The 20839-nt window shown below is 41.7% G+C and overlaps 1 protein-coding gene across 6 annotated transcripts in view; it reads right to left on the bottom strand.

The window, feature by feature from the left end:
• The window catches only part of cacnb2a (calcium channel, voltage-dependent, beta 2a), a 49125-nt gene that overhangs the window by 16912 nt on the left and 11374 nt on the right, over window positions 1–20839 (bottom strand). For 2 of the 6 annotated variants that reach the window (XM_068343836.1, XM_068343841.1), the window contains exon 1: window positions 2304–2411. The exons of 3 other annotated variants lie outside the window; for them this stretch is intronic. In XM_068343836.1, the coding sequence (XP_068199937.1) occupies window positions 2304–2372 (69 nt within the window). In that variant the 5' untranslated portion in view covers window positions 2373–2411. Of the gene's footprint in view, window positions 1–2303; window positions 2412–9372; window positions 9673–20839 lie in introns of those variants that run through there. One more of the 6 variants, XM_068343840.1, reaches the window with a different exon arrangement.

The raw sequence follows: 20839 nt of genomic DNA, 5'->3' as shown, positions 1-20839 counted from the left end.
AAACAAACGGCCATTTTTCATAAAGTCACTTCTCCATCAGCTTTGATTCTATCCTCAGCCCTCTGTCAGCTGCATGCCCGCGGATCTCTTTTGTTCCTTCTGAGACAAACAATGGGGAACATTTTTGAAGAACACCAGGTCCTTGCACGTCTCTATTCATATGTGGTTGTAACAGATCTACTCATAAACAAGCAGACTCACAAATAACAAAACACACATGGTTATTACTTTACACACTTCTGAGTACAGGGCACACACACAGTTTCATCACAAATCTTGTTTTACACTGCATAAAAACGGAAGATAAACTGTGTAGATTACACACCTCAGCTTAGGCCAAACAATTCTGCACCGCTCTCACAGCTCTGCCTTGGCTTGTGGAAATGGGTTCCTAGTTTTTGCATCTAGCAACATTAAAGAAGGTGCAGAAAGTATTCCTGGATCCTTGTCTTTATCTGGATCTGGACCAAAATTGAACCTCGTCTTCTTCCCTCTTGATAGTATAACCTCCACAGTGAGGTAATAATCGCTGAAGTAGATACAGTGATACTCACAGGCTGTTAAATCTAGACGATAGTGTTCGCAAAGCATTTAAAGCATCCTTTGTTTGAAAGAAAGAGAGCTTCAGATCAAAGTTGAGGTTTCCTGTCTGATTGGGTAAACTAATGGAAAAATCTGATATGAAATCAATAAGTCTCTGTCTTAGATGGCACAAAAGAGTCCCTGACATAAATTATAGGTGCAACCTAAGAATTAACACTGTGAACAGAGAAAGTTAAGGTGTGTGAAAAAACAATATTTACAAAGGCAACGCTCCCTTTTACTGCACCTTTGGTTTTTGAGAGGTAGGTTTGTATGGCTTATTTTAACTGATTTGTGTGCATAGGACATTCATGTCCTTTCGTCCTGACAGTGGATCCATCTTTTGTTGCTCTCCTTAGAGTATCTCATAAAAACGTTTGTCCTTATTTAACCTAGAAGGTCCAACAAGGTGTCCTGACACTTTCAGATCGTAAATCCTCCTTCATGGGGCGTGATTCTGGACTTAAAACTAAAATTAATTCACTTACGCATTACGCATATAAATTATTACTTCATGATATAATGAATTTAAAGATGTTCCCTGGCTAGTCTAGCTAATACTTCACTATACAAAAATGTTGGTTTCCTTCCAATGTATAAACTTTAATGACTTTAACAGTCTTTCATCATCCATCCATCTTCTTGTAGACGAGACGATCTCAATCGTCTCGACTACATGGGGCAAGAGGTGGGGTACACCCCGGACAAGACACCAGTCATTCAACCATTTTTAAAACACATAAAAACCAAATAACAGAAAAGAGATTTGAATGCTGAAAAACATACTTTTTTTTTCTGAGCTCCATTAATCAGGTTCACTGGAGTATAAATCAGGGTGTAAGATTCAAGAAGGGGTTTTAACCAAATGAAGTCAGAGTGAGCTTATCCTTACCTGCGCACTACGACTCTACCCACACAAGGACTCTCATTCATCTCACTGCACCATTAGACTCTGCTTCTGAGATAAAAATAGCCTTCCTCACTCTGTGCCTGATTGGAATTACTCAGCCATCACGTACATACAAAGGAGGACCTCCCACCACTCCACCCACCTGACTTATGCATTGAGACGACACAACTGGTGTTACCAGATATTCTTCATTCACATTTTTCACTTACTTATTTTCCAAAATCTCACATGAAATCTCGATGATGCTCATCAGCTGCATCTCACACCCTCCTTCTTTTGTGCTTGATGTCACTCATTAAATAATATCATTAAATATCCAAGGGTGTGGTTTGCTCTCATTGCATTCACGATCAATGCAATCTTGAATCAATACCCTTGAAAGTATAGTATTTAAAACATTTAAAGCTTCAACCACAGTTTGATGATGCAGATAGACACACAGATCCATAGACACAAAGTTACAGGTGAACGCGCCGGGTCTTGTATGTCTGTGTCATCAGGTTATGTGTGAGGATGAGGATGATGAAAAGCTGTACCTCAGGGGGTTGGAGGGGAGGCGACATGGAGCTCTGCCCAGAATCTGACAGCCGTGACTTATATCAACACCCAACCTCTCATCATTACCAGGCCATATAAAACCGTGCCACACTGACCCAAACACTATGGATGGATGAGCCACAGATTTCACGACACACACACACACACACACACACACACACACACACACACACACACACACACACACACACACACAGTGTCACAAACAAACACACATGCTTTCACAATGTATACACACTCAAATTATGCTTACGCAGGCATCGGAGCTCTTGACGCGACCCCCCTTGGCTCGTTTCAGCAAGCGAATCCAGGTGGCCTTCATCAGCCACACTGGTCATTCAGTGTCCTGAGCCACTGCCCCCCCCCGCTACTGCTACAACTACACCTAACTGCACTGTTGTGGTCACCTTCAAACCAGCACTGCAGCGCCCATGGCTGCTCCGGCTACAGGTACGCTCAACACCGTGGCAGCATCGGCGGCCGGTTCCCGTCACACCTTGGCTGTAAATTCTACCTTCATCTCTCGCTAGAGAAAAAGCTTTGCAGCTCCTGATAGCTCTGCTGCCGCCTGCGGAGCCACAGCTCCTGCTGCTCCTGCCGTTGCCAAAGACGGGGAATCCACAGGAGCTCGCTGCCCAGCGCATAATCTCAGCAACTCTCTCTCTCCGTCTGCCCCAGTCTCCTTGATAACCGGAGTGCTAAGACTGCCGCAGCAGGTGCTGAGTCTGACTCCCAGTGTGAGTTAAGTGACAGTGATGCTGCTCATCCTCTGAGCCGAGCTCCAGCCCAGCTTTCCTCCTCCACCGTTGGTTCTCCTCTCGCTCTGCTCCACAAGCAGTGGGTAACAGCAGTTTATCTACATGAGTCCCGGCGCTGCTGCGACCGACTCTCCTCTAAATGAAGCTGCCGCCTCTCAGGTGCTTCCAGCCCATCAGCGTTCACCCGGCTCACTCCTTCAATGATTCTGCATCTCCTTCTCAGTCTCTACCCACCCCCTCCTTCTCCTCCTCCTCGTCTTCCTCTGTCACTCCCCTCAACCCCCCCCCCCCCCCACCTCAGTTAGCCCTCACAGTGAGTCCATCTGCTGGTTGTGTCTCTGCAGAGACCAGTACTGTATGGATACGGTTCACATGTCCACCCCATGCATGGCGTCCTGCTGCATTTAACCTGATATCAGCTGTTTTTAGGTGAAAACAGGTGCATCACTCTCGTCAGAGGTGGAGAGAGAGCTTAGTCGACCAATATAATTCTAATTCCTAATTCCTACATGTAAATTTTTGTCTTCATAAAATCCCAGGAAACATAAAGCAACACTAAAAGCATTTTAGATAATAAAACATTCATGTAGACTGGATGCTACTTTTATAAAATGCATTTTAGATTCGACCTTTGAGGATCACATGACATGAATGTTAATCTGGATCTGACCACAGACTTTATCCAGTTTATATCTATACCATTAATTTTTAATTAATCATTGTCAGTTAGATTAGATTAGATTAGATTGGATTAGCAGGTGTCTGTTAAATGAGTACAAAGTAAGTGATTTCATGTCATCGTTAGACTTTGTAATGGATGCTTTTAATCATTTTACAATGAGCAGATTAACTGCTACAATGACTGACACCAAAAAATATTTGGAAATTAGTAATGGGTCATTTTATTCTGTCTTCAAACAAAATTGGAAAAAAATGGTTTGACCCTCAGTAGCAATAATAAAAACCTTGTGAGAATCATCAATGAAAAAATTTCTTGTTCCCTGTAGCCACAATGTAGGAGAGACAAAAACAAACTGAACATGTAACATTTGAATATTAAGAAAATGTTATTAGTCTTGACATTATTTAGACCAAATAATCAGTCAATCATGAAAACAATGGTTATAGCCTTATTTTCTCATCTGTTCTTTTCTCTGGTATCAGCATTAGGAAGTGTGAGATGGAGGTGGCTCGAACTCCTCACCGTCACATGACTGGTGATTCATTACAAGTCAGTGGAGCCGTGCAAAGCCACACAAGACAAATGAGAACAATTACTGCACTAATTATAAATATCCCATCTTCAAAATGGAACAGCAGAATTAAATGCTGCTGCAGGATTATCCAACATCCAAACGTCCTGTTCTTTTCTTTTTTAACAACAGTGATGCATGACAGCACTATGTCCGACCCGTTCCAAGGCGTTTGAAACCATGGGTCAAAGAGGAGGCCGACTGGTCTATGACCAGTTACTCACCCAGGAGCACGAACTGTAGATCAAGAGATGGCTGGCTCAGAACTTCTTATCTTTATCAATCAATCAATCAATCACATGCGCTCGGGGTATCTTCAGCAAAACTTAAAATGTAACATCATAAATGAAAGTAAAGACTCTGGAGAACAACGGATTTTGGTTCATTAGGATCAACTTTTCTGATAAGAATAGAGATAAACTGTTGATCATGTTTCGATAAAGAAACACATTGTGAAAAAAAAACTGCAACACAAGATAAGGAAGCAAACCATCAACTGCTTTTGCTGAGAAATTTCACATTTCTCTCTCCACACCTTTTTTTGATAAGGCGGGTTGATGTTTGCCTCAGTGGGTTGCGGGGCGCAGATGATCAGGTCGTGGCTTTATGACGCCCGGAGATGAGAGTGGTGAAGCTGTGAAGACTGAACTCCAGCAGCAACACTGATGAAGACTAAGAACGACAGAACGAGCCCCCGGCAGCCGGACTTGACCGACCTCTAGACCAGCTGCCACGCCGATACTGACAGCACTCTGTCATCCACATACTGGCCACTAATATTAGTCTGACAGCAGCGTGATACTGCTTTGACTCGTGAGGAGGCGCTCCTTTCCATGGGCTCATCACCAGGACCACAACATCTTGTTTGATGTTAAACACCATCACTTACAGTATTATTATTTTATAATTTGATGGCGGTCTCTACACCACATGTATTGATTAAGTTGGAAAGAGCTTCTTGCTCCACGACCACCAATGTCCTTTACATGCAGCGGTGGTATGACGATCATTACATTACAGCGACACAAATCACTTCATCTATGAAACAGACATTACTGCCTTCTGCATTCAACAGGATCAAAACGGATGATACATCATGTGAAACTGAAAACCTCCACTTGGATTTTTGGCCACTATATCAGTTCTTTATATGTCTTGGAGCCAAATATAGAGGAGTTTTATCTCCTTTATAAAAATAGAGAAGTGCAGTCATGTCGAAAATAAATTCTGTACTCTTGAGCTATGAAGTGCCCTCAGGATCGAGGAATCTGTGCTGAGTTTAGCCATCTTTACCCTGGTTCTTAGATGGTATTTACTCTATTCAGGGTACACTCACTCAGCCTATTCATTCTTCTAAATTTTATTTTCATTCATGTCCACCATCTTCCCAGTTCCCCACACGTTCTGGCTTATATTTGTGTTTCCTTTCACCTTTTCTCCTCTTCCTTCCCATCCTTAAAATATTTTGCTCTCCTGCACTGATGCCACATCTCTGGCTTTCTTTGCATTCATCACTACATTCAGCGATCCATCCACTGATCCATTTTATCTAGAGCCACCATAAAACTGACATTTGTCATTATGTGACTAACTTCAAGATGGATCGCTTGAAATATGTTGCAAACATTCACGTCCCTCTGAAGATAAATTGTGACTGGGCCTCCTGTTGCCTTCAGTTCAGTTTTTTTTTAGCATTGTAATCATTCTAAACTGCGGTAGTGTTTACAGTAAACATAACACACATAAACAAATGACTTTGTAAAGAATATTTTATGCTTTTATCATGTCTCATGAAGGGAAACCAAGCAAAAACAAAGCATAGATAGAGATTCATAAATGACCAAACAGTTAGTCTGTTTTAGAGTTCAGATGAGGATCACTAGTTGGTTGAGTTAAATTCTAATTTCATATCAGAGTTCATATATAAGAGGAAATTGTGCACAATCACCAGGTTTTAGATGAGAATCTCTGGTGAATTAAATGGGGCAGTGTGGTGAGCTTGCACAGTATACCTCACATGCATCATGACTGAAGAATGAAGATTGCTGCTTGTTCCAAGACACGTTCACTTCTTGCTCACGGTCTGTATTCGACTGCAGCCTGGCTGACAATGGGCTGAGTAGTGCTAGCGGTTTGAGGATTGGCGCGAGTCATTCTTGGCTGAAACGAAAGCTTCGTCTCCCAGCCATCTGTCCATCAACGCCAATTTCACTCAGTGCGACACAAAGTCAATGAAATCATCAATCCACAGACAGCATCTCCTTTGTTTAAGCACAGACAATGAGAGAAAATGTGACAGCCAAGAGTGAGAGGTGTGACACTGCTGAGAGGAATAGCTGCAGATATTAAATGCGGAACGGAAGGGAAGAATAGCCAAAGAGCGAGAAAGTAAAAGAAGAACAGACTGTCAGCACATCTGTGGAAGGAAAACAAAGTGGGTGAGAGAGAAACGGGGAGGGAGATAGATGAGGGGGGAGGAGCAATCACAGCTCTGGAATGGTCAAAGAGGGATTGGTCGCATGGTCGTCAAGGTGACACTGACAGCCCTATGAAAAAAGTGTTTACCCAGCATTCCATGTGAAAGTGCATTAGGTAAGTGCATCATCCCATGGAGGTGAGCGTGCACGGTCGATCAGATTATCTCGAAAGGGCACGCTTACAAAAGTATCGTGAAGAAACCTAAAACGTCAGTCCCATTTTAAGATGACGGGACATTTGATAATACTAAAGTTTTCCAGGTATTCAGTCATAAACTTAACAATGAAAACATGATGACAACTTGATATTGCCAACAGGTCAGAGGATCGACAATCGTTATGATTTCTGCTCCGGGGGAATATCAACATCTGCACCACATTTCAAGACAATTCATGTTGCAGGATCGTATCCCAGATGACTACGAGTGACAGGTGGGGTACACCTTGGGTGACACGCCAGTTTATCACTGCGCTGCCCTCATGGATTTTACTGTAGATTGTGGTAAAATAAATATTGGTGATTGATGAGTTTTACTAACGATAAACTGTGTCATTTTGTTTATACACGACTTACAAATGAACACGTATCGTTTGCTTCACTTGTGCGTCACTATTAAAAATCCCTGCAACACACTAGGCAGGACAAACGCAGGGTGACGGAAACCCTACAGTCGCGAATGATGTGCTAATCCTTTCCCTCCAGTACATATTACCTACAGCCAGAAACAGCAGTCCCTTAAGGGAAATTGCTCTCTTTAAAAGTGAATCCCATCACAGTGATTGTACTTTGTCTTGCAGTTCCTTCCCTCTCAAGTCCCTTAGTGGGAACACAGCACCATAATAGGATGATGGCTGATCAAGGGGATACAGTAAGTGAGGCCACGGGCTGCTCCGCGCTGTCGTTTTGTGCTTGCGTCATCAATATTCTAAAGCAGGCTGTGGATGATTGATGAGAACCGACTAAGGAAGCAGAACGGGCTGCTAACCATCTCCAGTGGAATGAAACAAACCATCCTACAAATGGGATTGTGCTTGAATAAGAGGATTTCAGCTTCATTTATTTCATTGCATATAGAGATAAATGTTATACTCTGGACCAATTCCTGGGTGAATCTGATATTTATGAAAATAAGTGATACTGGGGTGTGTAGCTCACCCAGATTTCAGTGATAATAAATACATCAGAACACTAAGAAAGAAAACAAAAAGTATTTACATGTTCAACTATAATGTGACACACCAGATAGATTTTCTATACTAGTCTACATCCTGTCAAAAATCAAGCTTTTTGGAAAGATCTTTAAAATCAGGCAGTCATGAGCCGAAAAACAACTTCATGTAGAATTTTTAAATACACAGAAAGGATTTTAATCAATTTATCTAAACTGAATTCCACATTTCTTTTTAAAATAACGTAACAAAAACATACATACATGAGATCATTTGCATTTGAATCATGTCAGTATTTTAAACAGGTTCATATTTATAATGTTTAACATTATTCACTTCCATACAAATACTACTGAGGGTCCATGTTTAAAGCTGTGCCCTATAAAACACCTCTTCATAATCTGCTGCTTAATCTTTTCACACCATTAAAGAGAGAAACTAATCAAATGGTAGGGACTGAGTGATGTGAGAAAAATCCAGTGGATACACAGATTCTTTAGGATGTAACTCACAAACAGACGATGAGTAATTGTTTCTCCTTGACCTAAAAGAACCATTGACCACAAATGAACCAGCAGAGAGCTTCAAGTAAGTTTCCGAGTTTTCATTTTAACATTCTCCTGCATGTTTGCGAAAATTTGTTGAAGTCATATTTTGCTACTACTGTCATGTTCGTCTGTGTGATTACATAAAGTTCACTAAACTTTTAATTAATCTCTCAAAGATCATGGAGTTACTGCTAAGTATAAAAATGAGCTTTGTTTACTTTTTTCCGTGATTTATTAAAGATAACTCCAGCCTGTGCTGCAGTCTTCATAGATGAGTTATACCAGAATGGATTTTCCAAAAATTCTTGTTGCTCAGGTCTGGCGAGGGGTCAACATAGTCCGGGCAGAACCCCCCCACCCCCCCACCCCCCGGCTATCCCAGACTGGTTACCACATCAATGTAGTTTCATGTTCTGTATATGTTCCAACTTTTCATTCAAGCGTTGTGCATATAGTATATATGTACTGTATCTTGATCGCACTTATAATGAAACTTTTTCTTTCTTTTTTTTTTATATTTGTAGCACAGTTTTGTGTCTCGACTCATTTGGGCTTTTCCCATTACACACAGAACAGGGAATATGTCAAATGTTAACCAGAAACTTGGACATGACGTCCACTGATTCAGATCCCTGATTAAAAGCTGCATGAAAACAAACTAGAAAGAATTTCTTTCTTAGCAGTGACTTCAGCTCACTGTGAAGTTTTGTGCTCCATAAGGGATCAAGCAGACTCAAGATGTTTACTTTCTTCTTCTCTCTGCTTGTTAATCTCCGTCTCAGCTCCTCTCTCTACATTAGTGGCCACACAGCGCTGCTCACAAATTCACGCAAGATGCATAAATGTGCGCTATTTGTGTTAAAATAGCTCACTGCGAGGGAGTCACGGTGCAGCTCGAGTGTAACGCTCAGGAAAGTGACGAGGAGGAAAAATAGGAAGTGTATGATTACGCCCCTTTAAATCCTGCTCTAATAACCTCCATTCTCCTGCAGTCTGGGACATTCCTCTTTGTTCAGGAGGTAGAGAGAAGACGAGTGAGAGTCCTGCCAAGTTTGGGTCAGGAACGTATGAAAGAGCACTGTTTGAGGAGGAGAAAGCAAGTTTATTCAGACTCACCAGATCTGACTCCTCACTGCCAGAGTGATACATTTCTGCTCTTCCCAACTCTGGGAGTAAACCTCCTCAGCCGCTACCCATCTCCTCTCGGGGCGCAGGAACTCCGACCAGCCCGACTGCCTCACTCCAAACGAAACCCCTTGTTGCAGCTCCAGAGGAGAACGACTTTGTGGAGAAAGTTTGAGGCGGAGGAGTGAAGTTAGCTCCTCTCAGTCCCACTTCGGCCTACTTTAGTCGCCGCTAAGGCAAAGAAAGACCAGCGTCTTTCCCACGCTGGGAGAACACTCCTTCAGAGCGCCGCAGTCGTCCTCAAGACCCAAAAACAAGCCCCCCTGCCCCCTTCCCCTCCCACACACACACACACACACACTCACACACAAACACACATATATACCCCCCCCCCACACACACACACACACACACACTCTCTCTCTCTTTCTTTCTCTCCCTTTTTCACACACACTCTCAGTTAGGAAGTAAGATCTCTGGCCGACAGGGCGACCTGAAAATTCCAGAAAGGACCAAAAGCAGCTGTAGAAGCTTTTTATGTCTGCATGTGAGTGTGTGATCTTGGGAAGTTTACATGTGTTCTGCTTTGCCTTGAAGAGGTTACACGCTCACAGGAAGGCTATCCCATTTGAGTTTCGGTCTCTGCACATGTTGCGGAGACCGAAACGTCAGGAAGTAATTATCTTCACTACACTGACATGCCATATATAAGCTTTCATCATCAAGGGGACCAACGTCATTGAGACTTTCCGTTTTGGGGTATTTGGTGGAACTTTTTTTTTTTTTTTTTTTTTTAATGAAGACCAAGAGATTGCTCTCTTTTCAAAGTTACTTTGAAGAGTTACACTCTACAAACTATTACACCCATAAAATTAAAGTCGTATAAAAGTTGGTTTGGTAATCAAGTGGCAGATATCTATTAAGCATCAGAGCTCCGGTTTAAAGCAGCTGGAAGGTAACTGAGAAACTGCAGTGGTTTCTATAAAAAAGGCTCAAAAAGAAATTTCAGCAGATCCATCGAAGTGATTCTAAGGCTATGAGTGTTTTGTAATCCCGCTGCTGTTATGTCAGGCTGAGTCAAGTTTTTATTAACGGTAAAATATGACTCAGTCATAATATAAGATGAAAAATGTCACAGCTGAGTCACCAGTTCAAAAAATTAAACCATAACTCATGTAAAAGTTCAAAGAAGCTGGAAAAACACATAAACCAAGCAGCACAGACAAAATCTAAAATGTCTGTTTAATTTTTATTTCCCGTCTGTACAACTATAAAATTACAAGCCGTGAGATTTATTCAACATCTCAGTAAAGCCCAGATTTGTTTTTTTTTCTTCTTTTTAGTAGGGGGGGGGAAATGTTTTCTGGACAGCCCAGCCTAAATCCTGGATTATAATGTGTTTGATCAGGGTTAACCCCTTTCTGAGGATTATCATCCAGGACCTGTGCCCGGCACGTGACCAACTGTGGGATAGTTATCCTAATCTTACCATGACAATGATTTCAAGTGTGTCGCACCCGTTTCAAATAAAGTTCACAGCAATATAACTTTTCTTTTGAAATGAATAAAGTTTCATAATGTCAATGTAGCAAAAAAAGAAAAAAAGTCCCTTTCAGCGTGTCTTGTTGGGGTCATCACAGCGTGTAATCCTTTTTCCATTTTAGATGAATGCTCATATTTGTCTAAAAAAAGCAAGAATTAGATAAAATGACTGATAATATTTTCAAATTGTCCTAAGCATGGTTAGGTTATCTTAGCTTAGCATGAATAATGGAAGTGAATGAGGCCACCGCTAATGAAGATTTTGCAATTGATTTATGTGCAGATTCTTCTCTTGACTTTTAAAAAAAATTGATCTGTAGAAAGTGAAAAAAAGTTTGTTTATTTTCAAAATTACACGTTGAAATTTAATTTTTCTGTCCAACCAACAGTCTCAAAATCAATCAACCAATCAATCAATCCATCACAGAATCCTAAAATGACCATTTCTGACAGGATTTTTATGTTTTGGACACCCAAAGTTTACTTTGCTGTGTCTGATGAGTAGAATGTGTTTTGTTGACAGCTTCTTCCAACTGTATACAATTCGTCAAATTAACTAAACCAAGTACAGCTATTGTCTCGATTAGCTGCTTTATTTAGTTTAAGCACTGTAACGTAATAACATAATGGAATTCTTCACCTTCGACAGCAAATGAGCTCTGAATGAGTTCTCTAAATGGGATTTGATGGATCAATGTCTTCTACTTCAGTCAGCCCTGGGAAAACATGTGCCGGCATTGCATCGGGTTTATTGATCAGCATCCATGCACACGGTGACGTCAACAGGCGTTCACCCTGACAAGTGCACAAAGGCCAACAAGGATAGCTTTTTAAAACCAGCGTGCAGTAATTGGACTGCAAGGAAAAATCGATACGACATCCCAATATGTTTCACACAGAAAACAATGACAATGCCAACAGTGGTTTCAAATCATTACTGAGGAGTGACCTTGTACAGCATGGCTTCTTTGTTTAGCTTGTAATAAATTCTACCTTCATAAATTTTATAATCTTAAGTGATCCTCACCGAAGCTGAATATCACTCTTATACCACAGTGCAATTCAACAATACCATGAACTAAGACCTCCTTTGTGAAGGCAGGATGTTACTGCAGGTTGTTGTGTTTGACATTAGTTTTAGTTACAGGAGGTAAACATGACAAATGAGTGTATAATATGAACCAAATCAGCTCTATCAGGGCTCCAGCGGCTCGGCTCTATACAGGAATCTGAATGACTGATGAGGCAGTATTAGCAGTCTAAATACAGCACCACAGTCTGTCAACTAAATATTATATTTATTTTATATCAGTTCACTCTCCCGTCAAACCACGTCTGTTACATTAAAGTTGAAAACAAAGAATCTCTGATGCAGAACATTTTTTCTTTATCCTCCAAGAATTTACATTTTCAGTCTGCATTTATATCTTCATAAACAAATGCAGTTCAGCTCCAAAAATACAAAATTTTACTTGTATTTATTTAATTTTGACTTATTCTTTGACTTTAATCACAAGTTCAGAATTTTTTAAAGGGAAGATTCTTCATCTGGTTGTCTGATTAAAACAATGAATTAAATACAGTGATATGAATAAATTAAAGAATGACATCCTGGCTAAGGGTCTTATTTCTGAACTCTAGATCACAATAGATAATATCTGTAAAATATAAATGTGTGGGAGCATGTCTAACATCTCCTTTTTGCATAGAGTTCACACATATGATGTTAAACGGTGACCTTATATGGATTTATATGTACCGTATGCTTGGAAGTGAAGTACTAGTGAACAAATTTAAAATGATACCCAACTCTATTATCAACCAAACATACAATAGATTTAAAAGCAGGATTTTCTGTATTATATACATATCAGAGTGGATAATCCACGCTGGGCTGTGATTCTCGTGTAATGAACCCCCCAGGGCTGGCAGCAAGCTTCTGACTGAGGTTACCTAGCTACAAGACAGGCCAGGCCACTTGAGCCCTGGGATCATCTCCAATTACAATGACAAAAAGGAAAGCAAAGGGATGAGAGAAACTTGACAGAAACTGATAGAGAAGTGAAAAAGAGATGGAAAGAGAAAGAGACGCCGCTGCTGTCCTTTCGTGCTGCCTTTCTGACTGACGATTCCTTCACACCACCAGAGGACACCCCACTAGCGTTTGCCCTAAACTTGAGAACCTATCAAGGTGTGATTAGTTGAGGTAAAAGTCGAGTAAAGCTTACCCTTCCAAAGATATGTTTAGTCAGCGGAGACAAAGGAAACCTGTCAAGCATGCCCGAGGGAACGAGGATCAACTCCAAGTTTGCCGGACACCAAGTGGAAAACAAAGACTTGATGATTTATGAAGCGCTGAAATGTGTAACAGTGTGCAGCGTTTGGCGGCTGCTGCTGACTCACTTCATGCTGGCTGAACGCGTCGACGCGTCAGCTGTCCCTCACGGAGTCGCAGGAAAAACACCTCGCCCGTCCAATTGGGAGGCTTGTGACCAATACATTCACACATGGGCCAGCCAAACCCGGGCAGAGAGTAAACACACTTTTACACTCACAAACAATGACTCAGCATGACCTCTGGTGACACAGATATGATGGAGCAGATTCAGGACGTCCAAAACGGCATTACAAGCATGAGCGCTTTAGGAAGAGAGTCACTTTTAATCAGTTAAATGGTCAGATTGATGTCAGCTAATTTAGTGATTAGGGATTGGGTTACACACACACGCACACACATACACACAGTTCCTTGAAAATTATTAAAAGATTTTCAAAGCAAAGCAAAACAATGTTCTCGCCATCTTCTATCAGATGAATAAATATGAGGTATCTCAACACATTGTGATGCCTTCAGGTTTCTGACATGCAGCCCGGTTTGCTGAGAGACAATTATGTGTTGCAGTAACACACTGTCCATCACTACCACACAAACAGAATGATCTACGCTACACACCCTAACACTTCACAGAGGTGATTGCTTACGTCCACTTGATCCCTCAACTCACTTTGTAATGATTGCTTCTTTCAGTGAGCAGATTTAAGTCTGCTTCAGCCCTACAGCCAATCCAGGATTTAGAGCAGAAGAAATAAATTACATGACACAAGGTCGGAAACTGATAAAATCTGTTTTTTATGTATATGAAAACTGCGTGCTCAACAGCTGGAGATGAAAGCCAGGGACTATGGTTTTCATCTTTCATGTAATCTCAACTTTGTCTCCTGTGAATTACCAGATGATCCTGAACTCTTAATGGTGCCCGTTGTGCCCTTTTTGACCACTTTAAGCTCTATGAACTAATGTTTTCTGTTGTTAAAGTGTGTCCATTTGGGTTAAATCCTACCTCCACATGAGCAAAAACAGACAACGCATCTTCTTCCTCTCTATTCACTATGTTGTTGCAGCCACTAACACAAGATTGTGTTCATTAACCAAAAGCCTTTCACTGGCTTGACATTTAGTCCACACAAAAAGTATTTTGTTGGGTGAAAATGTAAACATATTTCTTTCATGGATCACACTTCACCTGAGTGCCTGGCCCTGGATTTTTTTAATGCCTTTTTTGGTCATAATTCTTCCACTATCTGCATTTTCTTTCCCATCCCCAAACACCAATAGTTTGACAGACATCAGCAAGACTCCAGTTTTCTCTTTTTTTAAATAAATATAACTTTTTAAATAAAAACTGAAAACTTTATAGCATATCTTTAAAACATCTTTAATTTAAACAAAGAAAACTAAAGAAAAATCAATTTTTTTTAAAAATAATCTCAGGTGAACTTTGCTTAATTTCAAATAATCACATATAAAAAGACTGAACCGTTGTGTAAAATGGCAAACATATTGTCCGTCTATTTAAGTAGATTACTTAGCAATATGTAGAGAAGAAAAGAGGAAGATATAAAGATGACCCTGCAGACTGTCTGTGCCCTGGAGAAAAGCCCTGTGAGCATCAATGCTTCTGCAGAACTAAAGGCAAACACTCTGGCATCCTTCCAAGGCTAAAAACTAGGCTATACTTATATGAGGATAGTGTCTAGAAGTATTGGCCTATGGAAACATGCCGTACTTCACAGACAGTGTATGCTACTGTGACACACTTGGTGTCACTGCAGAGAGAAATGCACATTGCAAAAACTCAAACAAACACGACAAAAAAAGCACTCAGAAAACAAGCCAGCACTACAACTAATCATGCCAGCGCTGGATAGAGAGGTAAGCTGCGGATTTACACAAAAACAAGAACAGGTTGTGTGTGTGGCTGCTTCCCTTTTACCTTTGGTTTCTTAGACATGCTCGTTCTCCCACAATACCCGGGACACCTGTGTCGCCTCTCCGTTCCACCGCGACTGTAATGAATTATGCAAATCCCTAGGTTTTGTTTAGAGTACCATGACCCAGGGGTGCAAGCAGCTGATGCCTGACTTTAAAAAAATAAAAAAAAACAACAAAAAAAACCCCTGTCCTCTTTGCCTCAGTCAGAAAAAGATAATACTGGCTGCTACGCTACCTGGCAAGCCACTCCTAAATGCAGCCAAAGTCCCCATCAGGGTGGTATCTAGAGGACTCTGAATGGGACGTGGCCATCGTCAAGAGCTCTTCCAGCAGCAAGTGTTACGCCTCATGCCGAGTCAAGAGTTTCTCAGGCAGATCACACACACACATGCACACACACACACACACACACACACACACACACACACACACACACACACACACACACACACACACACACACTGAGTTGACTGTTCAAGCTTTGCGGTGTCATGTGAGCTCTAAAGGCTTTTTTTTTTTTCAGCTGGCAGGGCATTAAGATTTAATTTGATAGTGTGACATCTGTTGCACGGTCAAGTCTGCAGCATGGCGTTACAGGAAGCAGACGGAAACACACACCGCATACACATCTTAAAACTCCAGCTGATACTTGTTGTGTTGTGACTGTCAGATATGTGCGACTGAATACGCTGTATGATGCTGACCGCTGCAGTAAAACATGTGACCTCTTGCAGCTGTATGTCCTGGACCTGACAGACAATCGGGCAGTAACAGCACCATCTGGAGTCCTAATCCGCCCGGTGCTGCCCACTCCTGTCATCACGGATATAGCCCTCAAAGTCATTAGGCTTATTGGACAGACAAATAGATACCTGGGATCACATGAATCTGCAAGTGATTTCTGCGTAAAACAAAAACCTTTACACATGCAATGACATTTGTTCCAGCAGTACCAAATATAATGCTGGATCAGTTGATCCAGACCATCTTTATCTGTCCACCATGTGCTTAAATTTAGTGTTGATATTTAACATTATTTTCTCATCATTGTACCTTGAACTTTTAAAAATTTTGCTAGCTGTAGTGATGTGTTGTTGCTGCTTTTGTTTTCACCAGATGATTATATTTGCTTCTTTTGCATCCGTACACTACCATGGACACATTTTTAAAATTATTTCGCCAGGTTTTACGTCTTAATATACTCACTTTGATCTGCTGCAATTATCTAAGAAAACAGCATTCGCCAAACTTAATAATTACATTCAGTAAAGTACTCAACCTTGCAGCTCCATGTGTGCAGGAATAATTATCAGGTTCATGATGAGGACGTGCTGTAGCTACAGTGTACCATATACACCATATGGGTGGATTGAGCAAAAGTGGAGCAGAGTTTCCCTCAGGAGGAAAAAACATAAGTACAACTCTGTTTATGCACATGTTTCCTATAATATACTGGATAACATATATAATTATGGCAGTGCTACACATGAATGCTTGTTTATACATACAGTATGGTGTACATGGAGGTGGATTTACCCTCATTCCACCATGACTGTCACCTGAGAGAGTTACTCCTGATAAAAGATTACTTAACAGAGGCTGAGCTGAGCGCTGGAAATCCAAGCGATGCAGAATGAGAAAGAGAAAATGTTTCAAAGTCTGCAGGGAGACAGAAAGTCTCAGCACCTTAAGTGAAATGAGTAAAACCGGAGTCAAATTCCTTGTGTGTGTGCACATACTTGGCCATCATGTGTGATTCTGGAAGCATTTTGTAAACCATAACTCCATCACATTCTCTCCTCCCGTCCCCCAGCCCTCCCTGCCCCCCCCCCCCAAGTAGCTGATTTCATCCTCGCAAAGCCACTCTCACTCTAATCTCCCCTGATCCATCTGCACTGGCAAAGAATCAGATATCAAACTCACGCATGTTGAAAAACCTGGCACAACGTCACAGGAAAAAAAAAACCAAACAACACTTGAGCTCCTATTTTATCTGAATTATGATGAAACAGATGTGAATTTTTTTTGTGGTGATTTTTTTTGGGGGGAGATTCGGCTTTTGTTTGTCGCCGTCTATAATTTCGATTGATCATTGGTGAAATTGCTTGCAATGCACGCTGAGTTGGCAGACTCACAACCAGATTTGATAAAGTGGGCATGTAGTAGCTTGTACTTATATAATACCTAAATCTCTAAGCTTCTATTTAGAACAGTGGACATGTCAAAAACCAAAGGAAATATATTAAAATAGTTTCACATAATCTGTTATGGCTCAGAAATCTTATCAATATGTGATGCAAACAGGTTATGCCGTTTCCAGTTATGAAAGCAGCTCATGCTGGAGTAAGTAGTTCATGAATAGAGGAGAAAACTTCACAAACACGCCTGACTTACCCAAGAGACATTTTTATTCTTGTTTTGTTTGATCATGGCAACAAGAACAGGCTGGTAACGTGGAGAGAGGAGCCCCCTCCTCAGCGATTCTCAGCCCCGCAGCCTGTTGTGAGGGCAGCTCTGAGCAGGATCAGGAGTGTCGGCCAGAGGGCATGTCGCACTCAGCCATAGGTCATTATCTGCCCCGCAAACCCGCCAGGCCGGATCACCTGCTCCGACTGAATCCAGCATCTGTCTGCAGGATCAGACCACGCGAAGAAAAAAGCAGAAGACGGTGACAAACCTTTTCCCTCACATGGCAAAGAAAGAAAAAAAAAAAAAAGTCAGGGTAGATCCGATCGCACAAATAATCCAGCAAAAGTGTGAGTCTCTCCCCCCTGACAGGAAACAGTGACCCGATGGACTGATTATGTATTCACGCTATGAATATGAAACATCCCAGCAGGTTTAACCCCGCCCTGCTGAGCCTCAGCGCAGGCCCAATCGTGGAGGAGATCGACTCCCGAGGGTGAGCTTATAGAAGCATTAGGATGAACGTACGGATTCTCTAGAGGATCGGACAGGGCTGACAGGTCACTGGAACCTCCAGGAAACAGAAGCCAACTCCAAATAATAACTTATTTTGATGTTTTCTTTTCTATTCTCCTCCCTTCCTCTCTCTCTCTGGGGTGCATCTCTGTACCTGTAGTCATGGCACTGCTTTGCTGAGAGAGCAGCAGCTGGGCAGACATTAAGAGATGCTCCACCAAAACCATTGCACTGATCATCCCAATACCTATTTCAAAAAGCCATTACTTGGAAATTGCAAGTACTGATTAAAAAACTAGAGAATGTCGTCAAAGTTTTTGCACGAAAACTGTCCAGTTGTTGAACGACTTTTCAGTTCCTCCATCAAGTAATGACAAAAATAAACATGACATGTCAAAATGTGGTGTTTATAGTAAGACTCCATACAGCTCCTGATCCATTTTTAACGTGCGTTGCTCTCATTAATTGTCTCTAGTATCCATACGCGCCGGCAGCCCTCCTCTGGAGCACAAGGTTTCTGCATCTCTCTGCTGTTAATTGGCTTCAGCGAACATCTGCTCCTGTTTTAAGTGATGCACAGTTTGTCTTGGCCGCCATGAATGTCTGAGGTGGCAGTTTAATGGGCACAAGCTGAGCCCGCAGCTCCTTCATCTCTCTAATGATGGTACGATTGTGTGCACGTCTTCATATTCTGTACCTTATGTCCATTATTACTACAAGGGAATGACACAAATTACAGTAAGAGCGTGAAATATAGAATAAAAATGACAAATAGACAGCGCCGCAAACTGCAAGCCTCACCATCTGACAGTCCCTGCGACACCAGAGCCAATAACGTCATACACAAGTCTCACACAGCGGGATGCAAAACCAGACATGAATGAACAAATGTATTTAGAGACATCACACACTGTTTTATTTAGTGACACTGGTCTCATAGTAGCATACCTTAAAACAAAGACAACTGGTTGATGAAGACCTTTCGCTCTGGCCTTCATCTGGGTAAACTGCAGTTATGTGGTGGGCAGTGTGGTGACCTGTTTACTTACCACTGATGCAAGATGAAAAGCAATGGATTGATTGATCGTAGCCTATAGGCTTATGCTTACACAGACAAAGCCACTGTGTTGACCACGTAAGGAAAGCCATCACTCAGTGTCATATCTGATTACAGCACTTTCTACTTTTTGTATTCCCTAAAATATATGTTTTATGCCAATGCTACTTATTATTTAGGCTATTACTTTTTTCTCAACATGTTCCAGACTGATCCACATGACTATAATGTGAAAATTCCCATCTCCAAGTCACACAAGACCTAAAACATTTAAGGTACGCCCATCACAAAGTCTCACAAAGCCTTGTGGGAATTCAATCTCAAATCCCTCAAATCAGGGTGTTCAAGGTGACAGGCAAGTGGACCCCCGCCCTCCCCTAGAAATATAACAGATTACATTCAAAACTCAACTTCCGCATAAACCTGTACATTCTGCAGGGTGACCTACGTCCTCCCTCATTGACTTCCTCGTTTCCCACATGCGTGAGGATTTTCAAACTCAGTCTGTCACAGCCCTGCTGTAAATGAGCTGGAATGAGATTCGGCACACTGAGTCGCTGACATCAGTGTTTCCAGGCTGGAGTGAAGCTACGCTCTGCACAGGCCCTCGTAGATATAGATCACACTTTCCAGTCCAACGGTGAGGTGATGGATTATGTAAAAAGCAGTAAAAATCCACCTAAACCAGAGGCATTCTAAAAGGGCTTCTGTGGCCAATTAGCTGCTCCGTTTCCAGACGGTTCCATATTCTCTGGAACAGAAAAGGCACCCGTGACCACTGCCAGGGAAACCCTACTACCGTCTGCTCTGCCATGGCACGACAATCCACTCTGGCCACGCTTTCCAAAGTCTTTCCGACATGGGAAATTAGTTGACCGCTAGCACGGACACAAACACAGTATTGTCAGGGAATAATTATAGCACTCTGCAAAAAGAAAAAAAAACAAAACAAAAAACTCCAAGGGCTGCCAGTTCTCATTCTACAAGTGATAACTTTTGGGTCAAAGTGATATATCTAACACTGCATCTGGTGTAGACATTCATCATCTCATAAGCATCAATACTGATGATTTTAATGATCCCCTGCCATTTCCTTTTTCACCATTAGTTTGGAATTTGTGGGGTTTTTTTTAATGAAATGTTTCAGAAGATATCGGTAAGATATTAATCGTGGACCAAAACTCTTTGAAAACACACTTAGATGTTTGGGTTTATGAAAACTCAGCTGTTTCAAATGTAAATTACAACTTGCCAGTAATAAAAGGAGTATGAAGTGTACTTTTTGACAACACTCCTTCCTGATGATCACCGGTTTGCACCACAGCTCGCAGCAAAGTCTAGAAAACAATAGTTCAGTACAGGAGCGAGGCCGGCTGTCTTCAATTAGCCGAGTTTCCGTGAGGAGTGTCAGAGACCGGCCACTCCGTCTGTCAGACAGAATCCCATCCTGCTAGGGTCTCCGTGCTCCACATTCCATCCGGAGCAGGATTGTGTTCCGCCCCATTTCAGACGTAAAACGCTGGTTTTGTGCTCCATATTGGAAACATCTGAGATGAGTGTCAAAGAAAGAGCAGTGAGTCACAGCAGCTAGAGTCTTCTCAAGGTCAGTACTGGATACGGTTATTAAACTGTCCTCTCTGGGCCAAAGACCCAGGTTTAGCTGT

The sequence above is a fragment of the Antennarius striatus genome, chromosome 20 (assembly GCF_040054535.1).
Source record: "Antennarius striatus isolate MH-2024 chromosome 20, ASM4005453v1, whole genome shotgun sequence".
Classification (NCBI taxonomy): domain Eukaryota; kingdom Metazoa; phylum Chordata; class Actinopteri; order Lophiiformes; family Antennariidae; genus Antennarius; species Antennarius striatus.
The sequence above is the reverse complement of the archived record's forward strand: the minus strand, read 5'-3'. Positions and strand labels throughout refer to the sequence as shown.